This window comes from Puntigrus tetrazona, chromosome 9 (assembly GCF_018831695.1).
Source record: "Puntigrus tetrazona isolate hp1 chromosome 9, ASM1883169v1, whole genome shotgun sequence".
NCBI lineage: Eukaryota > Metazoa > Chordata > Actinopteri > Cypriniformes > Cyprinidae > Puntigrus > Puntigrus tetrazona.
In genome coordinates, this window is record NC_056707.1 from 21896762 (window position 1) to 21907767 (window position 11006).

The window sequence follows — 11006 nt, forward strand, 5'->3', positions numbered from 1 at the left end:
AACAAATAAAATTCATAACACAGAAATTTCCCAAAATATATCCATCTTTAAAAGGTACATGCCATGGCTGTGGGAGCTCTGTGTACAGTAAACACAATCACTCATCTAATATTTTTTAAGATATTGCCTCATTATTTAGGAAGTCAGATGACAAGGGCAAGATTTTGTTGTTCAACCTGGCGCATGATATTTCGTGCCCACTTTAACGTCAAGAAAAATTAAGTACATTGCCAGGAATCACGGCCTTCAAGCACTCTGATAAGTGATTATCACAGTGCCCTCGCCGTTTAAAAAATAACAGCTTCAAAAAAAAAAAAAAAGAGCAGTTAAAGCACTAATACTCGATCTGCAGAAACAGACAAACTTCCTCAGGCAGTCTCAGAGACGGGGCACGGGATATCGCTGACTATGGATAGATACGGCTCAGACCATTCCACCTCTTTGAGAGCTGACACAATGGGAGTAATGTCTGCAGTTCCAGTCGCCGGAAGGCAATGACTGCCCTACCATCCCCTTTATCAAGCACAAAAAGACACAGATTACACAACACTGTCGACTGCACTATTGCAACAAACAAGTTGAAGAAAACATGTAAAGCCTTCACTATTCCAGCCACTTATTTTATTTTTTATAAAAACAGCGAGAGAATAAGACATGGTTAGAAAGCCATATATTGTCAAAGCTGTGGAGAGGAAAAGAAACATGCCAATTTTTTTTTCTGCACTGATTCTTGGGGAAAATGAAGATCATAGTAAATATATAAATGAAACAAAATAAAATAGGGTCAACAATATATATGCTAATGTAAAGCAATGCCCATCTGGCTGTGGCTTTAGGAATAGGAATATTTATTAACAGAAAATTCTGTATCTAAGCATGTATTTTCTGTTATAATGAAATATAATGGGTACTATTTATTTCAAATTAAAATGGAGGCTTTCTGACTTTTAAAATAAAAATACCTATGATTCATTCAAAATAAGACCAGAAATGTTAATTAAAAAACGTTTATTTTCATATATTTTAATGTTGCCTTCAGTATAGCACCTCACCGAGCGTTTCTGTTCTGTTTCGTGTGAAAGACGGGTGCCTTGTGATGACTGCGAGACTGTCTGCAGGACATTCTCTGACACAACACCAATAAAAAAAAAAAAAAAAGCCCCACAGTGAATCTGGACAGCTGGACCAGAGCCAGGGCATGATAAACGCGGTCGCTGTCACAAGCCTGTAATAAATGTGAGCTTCACTGAGGAAAGAGAAGAAAGAGAGATGCAGCGAGAAAGAAAGCGGGTTAAGAAGACCCCTGAGAAAACGAGGCGCGCTGCTGAAGGGCTACCTTTCAATTTAGACAAAGGGGTTGCTGAGCATTGAATACATTTGGAGGATTTTTGGTGTACAAACTGCCTGCGGAGAGCCTGACCTGTGTGTAATAGCGCTGAGAGCACCATCAGCACAAAACTACATGAGAACCCAGGCCATAATTGGCGACGTGATTGCTTTCTGTGATTCATGAGTATGCATCAGATCTCAATTACACAATCTTGCCAAGAGTCCTCTTTAAATATTTACTCGGAGCGTCTCAGCACGCAGGCCTGGACTTGCATCGTGGCACTTCCCTTCATTTGTCCTTGCGCTTCTTTATTCAGCCATAATGAAGGGGAGTTGCTGAAGCAGTCTGCTATAATAACCACAATGATGATGGTATGTTGTGCACTAGTACAGGCTACGAGGTTCTGAACCCCTACATCTGTAATGAGTCTCTTCATTTGTCTAAACGCCTAACTGTAGCACTCATTTAGTTTAAATGGCATTTCTTTGGTGTAGAGTACAGGCTGATTTAAAATATAAAATTGCTTTCTACTGTCTAGATTTCAGTCCATAAATTTTATACTGTTGCTCCGATATTAGCAGAGCAGAACAAAAAGACAGCGTGTGAAATCTACAGTAGCGGCCTGAATTAAAATCAATAACTAAAACAAGCCAAACAACACTTCCAGGCGAACACATGTCTATTTAGGAGCAGACTATTTATATTATTATTATTATTATTATAAATAAAAAAAAAAAACATCTTAGGGGTGATATAATAGCTAGTCATAGCACACATCATTACGTGATTAACAATAGTTTATATGTTAAATAAATATTTAATAATTATGCAAATTTTGGGGATAATTCAGTGTAAAGTATTTCAGAATAAGGTACTCCGTCCTTATATCATTTTTATCTGCAACTTAATAATTGCAAACAAAATATTATTTATAAAAAGCGAAATAGACAAATTTTAATTTACATGAAAAGCTGTTCTTTTAAACTTTATTATTATTTTGATTAGCAATTTAAATGTTACTTTTGAATCATTTAATGCATTCCTTGTTGAATAAAAGTAACTAACTCTAACATACTCGGATTTTTGAATGGTAGTGTGCTCGAGTAAAAAACAATATTAAATAAATACAAACTCCCTCTAGTACAAATCAAATAGCACAAGCTCAAACAGCAGAGTTTAAAAATAGTTTTCTGTTTTACCACTCAACCCAAACACCAATGTCAATCAGATTCCATTAATAAAGCAAAGTAAACGTAAACAAATAGCACACTCTTTATGGAATAACAAGAACAAAAAGAACCTGTAGAAATCCCGGGCGGATTGTCTGCGCGCGGCTGTTTCAAACTGTTGCATCAGCACCGCGTAAAACACCTTCATCCAGGGCTGCTGACATGTTCAACAAGTCGAACGCTGTGGCACTGTAGCCGCGGGTCACGCAAACTCTGTATCTAGACTGAGAGACATAAAAAAATGCCACAACAGAGGCATGAAAGCTCAATTCTCAAATGAGAGCGCTTTGATAATGAGGGCCAATATAGCAACTCTTTACTCTGAGAATTCTCTCATCAAGAAAAAAATCCACTTTTAATGCTTTTATCGCTTCCAAGTTCAGAACATCTGAAAACACACATCGCACAAACACACACACTCACACACACGGTAGAGCTGGTTGATATACAATGTTTACTATATATGTAACGCGATTTTATTGCCAATATAACAAATCTATCAACACTGATTTTACTGCGCATTTATTTTATTGATTTTTTTATTGCTTTAAACCACGGCAGCAAAAATGCATTGATTTTGTTCTTTAAAAGTTCTCAAACGGAATTTTACATGCTTTGGAATACATGCCTTCATTATTTATAACCGCATTTACTCTATGAAATAAAATAAAATATTAATTATCAAAACGTTATTGTATTTTTATAAGTATATTGCCTGAGCGTAACGAGTGCACAAGGCAGGGATAAACACAGCTCAACAGACATACTGTAACACACCAAGCAAGCTCATGTCAAAGCCTCTTACTTCCTCAAACATACTCTGGTTATATTAAGAGCCTTAGGAATATTTATTCACAACTCGTGTGTGTTATATTCTCACAAAATGTGACAATTCAAACTGTAAACCACGACTGAAGTTACAGCGGTCGTTGAGTATAAAACAAACGCTTTTATCTGAAGGTTGCTTTGCTGGGATCGTTTTTTTTCTTTCTTTTACCCCGCTTCCTCTTTCTGCCTGTTCAGCATGGATGCAAAGGCTTCGACTAGTACCCATCATTCATCTTTAGAGGCGATTTGAGTTTTACTGTTTTATTTTTATGAAGACATGCAAATTCATGCCGAAGCAATCGCCTCTCGCTCCACGGCATGAATTTTAATAGATTGCTTAAAAACTCATAGAGCGCTCTCCACATCGCAGTTTAAAATCTGCTTCTGGGAAAAGGATCTAGTTGTAAATCACAGTGACGGACAAGTGGCTGGACAGAGATTTGGGAGAAAATGCAGAAAGTCAGGCAGCACCTGAACGTGGGGGAAGCATTTGAATGTCTTTAAGTGAATCGCTAGAACCATTTTTCCCTTGAGTCATGCTGGAACACATCAAATTCAAACACGTTAGTGTAACTGCGTCTGCCTAAACAGTTATTACAACAGCAGCGTGAAACCAGTGACAAAAGCGCAGTTTACGCTTATCAATCTCTGACGGGAGAGCTGACAGAAACACCAGAACTGCCTGATTAAAAGAATCTCTCACCCAAAACATTTGTCTTGAGACCCCTTCATGCTGTGCAAATGAGTCGTGCTCAATCTAGTTAATTTTGAATGTTCAAAGGGCTATAACAGATGATTCAGAGTTTGCAATAGCCATATGCTAGTGCTTCATTTGGTGTTAGGCCATCCAAATGTAAATGAGTTTGTTTCTTCATCAGAATACCGTTGGGCGATATGGTCATTTTTCATATAGTCATATCGCTTGGCCTGTGAGATCGCTGTACACGATATTAATGTGTATGAGTGGGTGGGGACAAGAAAGAGACTCTCTGTACCTGTCACAGGCTATTTCTTTACTATTCTGTGATTTTAAACCGTGCATGCGTTAAAAAGAGAACCACCAATATAACCGGAATAATATACTTAGGTTGTTTTAAACATAGGCTTAGTTTTTAAGTTCGTTTAAAGAATATTTCCAATGAGGAGGAGAATCGTCATTTGCGTGCATGTATGGCATAGAGGTGAAATATTGGGGCAAATTGATATTAGTAGCCCAATAATAGGCCGCCTAATAGTAATAATAGCTTTATACATTAATAGTAGAATGAGCCTAATATCATCTTGACTGTTGACAAAGACATCTGGTATCGACAAAATCTCAGGCTATTGTCGATACACAATAAAAAAAATTATTAAAAATTAAAAACACCATTGCATCAATTGTTCACCAATGGATGCTTTGAGAGTGAATGGGTGCCGTCAGAATGATATTCTGAACAGCTGATAAAAACATCAAAATAATCCACACCACTCCGGTGCATCAATAAACATCTTGCGAAGGGAATTTGCATCAGTTTTTAATTTCTACTTAAAATGCAAATCCTCTATCCTCTATCTTTTTGCACACTTATTCTCATGGCACCCAATCACTTCCAGAGAGATCCAATGGTGAACAAGCAATGTAAAGCTAAATTCGTGCAAATATGCGAAGCTGTTCATTGCTGAAATAACGCTGTCCTAATCTACACCTTTGGATGGCCTGAGAGCTTGTACATTTTCAGCAAATTTTCTATTCTTTTAAATCTTTTTTGCACTTGCTAGCATCTGGTCAGTATAACACTGAATGTGCTGCATTATAAAATGCTTCAAAAAACGCCTACCTTCTTCCTTAGAAAGAAGAACAGCATACAGGTTTGGAATGACATGAATTTTCATTTCATTCAAGTAATGAAGCCCAGACCTGCTGTAAAGAAATAAACTCAGAGCTATATGAAAGCGTGATATGCGATATGTTCCCACAGATACTATGCGATGTGGCACATTACAACAAATCAGTATAATATGTCAGCCTCCAGGTAAACTTCTGCGCTCAAGGGAAATGCTGTCTGAGAAAAGAGCCAGTGAGGAGAGCTAATGATGAACGTTACGGGATAAACATCTCAGTGTGTGCTGAACTGTGTGGCTGCACAGATCAGACCATGAAAAGCCACCAAATCCCTGCATTGTCAATTACCATTATCAGCATCTCTGGCTCGCGGCTCCAAGCTGCTGAACTGATCTCACGGCTGGCAGAGCGCACGCTGTGTTGCGCCCTCTCTCTCTCAAAAATTAAAAAAAAAGCATGGCATTTCTTAGGAACAGTTCACCAAAAATGACATCTTTATGACTTGGTTTCTTCCATGGAACATAAATTGGACAGATTCTGATCCTATCTGTTATTTTTATTCCAATCACGACAAATAGAGACTCAGATTTCCAGAAAAACAAATTAATAATAATCATTATCTTATCATAAAACAATCATAAAAGTGGTCAGTGGGACTCATGATTTGATTATAGTTCTGTTCTTTTGAAGCGATACAATTTGTCCTCTAAAAATATTTGCAGAAGATCACTAAAGTATGTCTGACATGAAAATACTACTATGATCCTTCCACTTTTTAATTCAGTGAGTTATTTGCTATTTTTCATTAAGTGAATACTCTTTTCACACCTATTTTCTTTCCGGTCTGTAATGATACACAAAAAATGCAAGCCGTTATATTTCATACTTGTCAAGCTTATTCTGCTAAATTAAATTCTGCTATGCAAAGAATGCAACTTTTTTTTAAAACATCAAAACTAGGTTTAATAAAACAAAAACCACAGAAACTGTCAAATTTCAGCAAAATGAAGAGTTTATTTGCAAAACCAGATAACTCAGTTTTTCCGATGTTTTTTAATTATATCCTAATGTCACTGTTGTCTTTATCGTGTCGGTTAGCTAGTACGTTTAGTTATTTTTACCTAATTAAAACAACCTGCAGTTTGATTGAGATTAATTGAAATGCACAATGATTTTTGAAAAATGTTCAAAACCGAGGTAACCCGTTTGCAAATGAACTTCATATGACATGAACTGCATGCATCAAAAGCGCCTCTGTTACGCTTCATGTCACACCGCGTCTAAACTGTGCTGAATAGCAGCACACTGCCATCCGCTCAGGTGCTAAAATATGTAAAAACATAATATCAAACCCTGGTACATTTTGGGATGCGCTGTGCTTTATCGGCCCTAGTGTGTAGAGTCAGTAGTGCATGACCCGTCAACTGAGCTGAGACCAGTTGCTGGAGGAGTTTCTGATATAACGCTGGATCAAATGAACGTGCTGTATTCAATGCCTGCTTTTGGACATTGGACTCGCGCTCAGCTTTATCTGATGTTGGGTAACTGAGACACTCTAGCACTCTCCTTGACTGCTAAATTAACCAAAAAAAAAAGCAACACGGCCAAATGCATTTGTCGCACAGCAGGTAAACAGTTTTTTAGGGTTCAGATTTCACCTAAATGCTATATTTACAGCCTCTCTGTTTGGCAAACGTTTGATTTAAATATAACGCTCGCCAGCCTATGTGGTTTTTAAATGCCAAAAACTAGAGCAGCCAAAACCTATTTCAAAATTGAGGTCTGTATGTTGTATGCTTTTTGGGGGATTTTTAAGGTTAGTTAAAAATTGTCCCTTATAGTACATACATTTATTTGATCAGTACTATAACAATTTAAACTAACTTTCCTTTTTTGTGTTGTATTTCTCACTGCATCTTAATACATTTTAAAATGTCAGTTATTCCTTTGTTAATTAATTTTTATCAGCATCCTTCAGAAATAATATTTATATAACAACCTCAAGAAATGTTTGATGTTCTCGATCCTTATCAACGTTGAGAACAGTTGAGTAGCTCTTTTTTCAGGATTCTTTGATGATTGGAACAATTAAAAGGCTGTTGCAACAATCTTGAGTAAAGATTTCTGTCATTTTTGATCAATTGAATACATTCTTTCTGAATGACAGAATTACTGCAGACCTATTTCTGCAAATGCTCAGTTGACAATTAATCACTAAAACACGATCTCAGTAGATGCAGTCTCACACCACCTCAGACTGAGCCAATACATGACATAAAATCTATAAAATCTTGTTTGAACGGCATAAATCAATGAGCATAAATCTCTTCCAATATTGCAGAAAGTCAAAACACATAGTGTTAAGAGTGTTACCAACTAGGGAGGGTCTTCCAATAAAAATCCAAATGTATGAAAAGACTTTAAAAAAAAAAAAAAAAAAAAAAAGCAAGAAACAATCAGAACACTGCTATTCTTCAAAGTATATAAAAAAAAAAGACACAGAGGGAATTTAAAAGCTCCCTCATCTTGTTCTGGCATCTCTAGGTCAGCTCATTAAAACAGATGGGGGTTCAGCAGTAAGTTCAGCATGAGGATGTGAAATCAAAGCCATATGCTTTCGTGAGCAGCATCTGCCATATTATTGAAAACACAACAGCAAGAAGACCACAGGAACATCAGCAACAATAATGCTCAGGAGAAAAAAAAAACCCACCATCCTTCTTAACTCTTTGAAGCTGAGGAGCAAAATGCCACATCCGTCCTGCACGAAGTCCGTCAGTTTAAGTCCACAAGTCTAAAAACTCCAAGAGCTGGTGCTAAAGTCAATCCTTTTCCCACAGCCACCCCATCTCGGCCAGCCCATAGAGGAATAATATATGACGGCACGCTTCAATCACATACCTGCAGTTGGGTGGAGGATCCAGAGTGATTTCTGCAAGCTCTTTCTGGATTCTGCGAGGGAGAGAAGAGAGAGAAAGGGAGAGATGGTGAGAAAGCTGTGAGAATTGCAAGCAGCCAGGAATTACACTGCCCTCTACCTCTGCTGCGTTTACTGCACGGCTGGCTCTCCCTTCAGCACAGCTAACATGGCTGCTTCCTCTTTGTTCTCGAGGCATAACCCGAATCCCATAACAAGAAAACTTTGCCGTGCTTCAGTTTCTGCCTTTCTCCATCGCACACCGTTGATCTTCACCTCAGCTCAAAGCCCGCTCCCTTAGCACACCCCGCCCCTCGTCAGCGGGTTTAAGTCACTTTAAGCACAAAAGATTTTCTTTTAAAGCTTATATGCAAATGAGGCAGAGGGAGGAGGGGGTGTTCTCAGGCATATTTGACAAGAGCTTTAATGCACAGCTCTGGTGCTGTTACTAAAGCATTATCAACAGCGTGTAAAGGAGCCAGGGCAGGATTTTTGACATTTTCTAAGAATAACAGTTTGTTTTTGATCTGTCATTCCACCCACATTGAGAAAGTCTATGGTGTTTTAATGCGCATTGATGCGGATTGATTGGTTACCGTTTGTTTTGTTTTTTCTCAGTGCCAATGAAATTTGAGGGTAGAATCGCTGTATTTACTAGTCTCTACGAGGCAGAGGGATTCGATTTGCTTCTCTTGTTTAAAAAAAAAAAAAAACTTTACATAGAAGTTCTGGGATGCCTCAAAAGAACTTTTTGCTAAGTAAACATGGTGCGGTTTGTTGAAATTAAATATAAGCCGATCACACAGCTTCTTTGCTCATGCAGTTAAGTAATTATCTAAGCTTAGTGCTTTTATTTCCAAGTACGGAGCACAGACGCCAAAACTGTTAATTAGCACGTCGCGAAAAACGAACTTGAACGCACAAAAAGTGATAATAAAAAGCAGTTAAATGTGTTGACAGGGCTGAATTAAAAAATGACATTTAATCCTCAAAGGCAAACGGATAGATTTGTCAGCTTTACCTCTTCGCGCTGGAGGATAATTTGGCTGTTGTTTTGCTGGACAGTTTGGTGGATTTCTTCTGCTGTTGTGGGAGGCGTGGGTTGTTTTCGCTCCTCTTGTTCTTCTGGTTCTGCACCGGAGGATCTCTCTGATCCGCATCGGAACTGCCGCTGCTGGTGCTGGGACTTTCATCATCTGACCGTTGTCTTTCACTGGACATTTTCCACCTTTGTAAAGGACAACAAGAGGTTCTGAAGCAGGGCTGGCTGCGATCACAGGAGTCTCCTGGGGTTTAAGCAAATCTCGAATTTGCTCGGTGGAAGCTTAAACCCTAACCTCAAGGTCACCTCGTACCCTAACCCTTACGCTTTCTAAATACAAACAGAAGCCAAAAGGTGTGTGGACGTATTTTTTACAAGCAGTAAGAACAAGCTCTTTTAAACACTTGCATTGATATCCGTTGTTAATATTACTTGTTTATTAGATGCACTGGAATCTATAATAAAGTGATCATTAGTCGCGATGGCTCGTTTATGAGATTAAAGATGTTACTAGTGTGGACAAAAGCATCCGCCAAATGCATAAATCAAAATTTACTAGCGTCTAATAAATGGACCTTTAAGGTATAGTGAAATAGATAGTTGCAACTATTTAGATAAACTAACAAACGCGGAGGTATCTATTAAAGAGGTACTAGAAAAACTGGAATAGGTGCCTGCAACAGCTGGAATGCTTAATAGCTGGAAGTGAATAGCTAATATCTGAATCATAGATTTTCTTTGTAAAATGCGCTACTAGTTAATGGAATAGCCACTTGTCAGTACAGGAATGAATATAGGCTAGCAAGTAGGATCTAATGAGGCTACTGGTCAGCGTTGGATTACTTACACTGGTAATTAAAAGAAGTACCAGTAAACGCAAAAAACAGGTATTTGTTAGTTTTAAAGGAATAAACGCTAACGCGGCTTGCCAGGAGAGCAACGATCAAAATGAATCCACGGTATCTGGACTCTGAAAACACAGGCAAACGTGCAGATGATCTGATCCAATTACATCAAACTGTTGTCATTCTGAAGGACAAAACGTCCACGTTTTCACACGCAAAGCCACACACACACACACACACCAACTTAATCCATTAGCGACTGAGCTGATAGTATTTGTAAATAGCGCAGCGGCAACAATGTTGCAACCATTATGACGTTTCACATGGATCCGAGATACATTGTATCAGTTTTGCGCTTAATGTTACAAGCTGCAGCGACCATCACACGTTCGCAAAACCCTCCTCCGCGTAAAGAGCTTTGAGTTTTTTCGCTTTCCATCTGCTGAATAGGTGCAAGCGGCTGAGCTTATGAGGGGGAAACGAGAAAACACACGGCGGTTCCAGCAGAATCTGTCGCTGAGAAGAAGGAGATTTCAAGAGCTGCAAAGGAAAGCAATAATTGCACCTATTCGCAGCATGTCCACCCCCTTCACTTTAGGAGAACGAGGCGATATCGCGAGCGGATTGCGAGGAAAAATCGAGCCGTTTAACGCACGCCGGGACGAAAAGATTCAGATTGGATCTTTTAAAATCCTTTGTAAGAGGTTTGTTATGGTAGGAGGCACTCCAGTATCAGCATGGTGTACCAACTGATGCGTGAAGTCAGTTTCGAGCTCCCCTCTCTTCAAACCTGAAAACACTAAGAAAGGACGATGTTACCCGCCTAACGTGGACTCTACGAGACCCTTAGAGCTTCTTCTTTACCTTAGACGCGGTCCTGTCCTGATCTGGGGTGGTTAGGAGTGTTAAAAATCCAGTTGAAATGGAGCCGGAAGACGACGGGCTCCGGCCGAGCTGTGAACATTGGAGAGTAGGAAGGAGAGGAGGCGC

General features: G+C 38.8%; 1 protein-coding gene across 1 annotated transcript; it reads right to left on the bottom strand.

The window, feature by feature from the left end:
- Positions 1 to 423: 423 nt before the first annotated feature.
- Positions 424 to 10952, bottom strand: LOC122351744 (ubiquitin-conjugating enzyme E2 E3-like). The gene is made up of 6 exons (XM_043249016.1): positions 10881 to 10952; positions 9151 to 9357; positions 8114 to 8164; positions 3859 to 3926; positions 1053 to 1126; positions 424 to 513 (listed from the first exon to the last, which is right to left on the bottom strand). The coding sequence occupies exons 2-6, from the start codon at positions 9348 to 9350 to the stop codon at positions 424 to 426; spliced, it is 483 nt and encodes a 160-aa protein (XP_043104951.1). The 5' UTR covers positions 9351 to 9357; positions 10881 to 10952.
- Between the last annotated feature and the right edge of the window lie 54 nt (positions 10953 to 11006).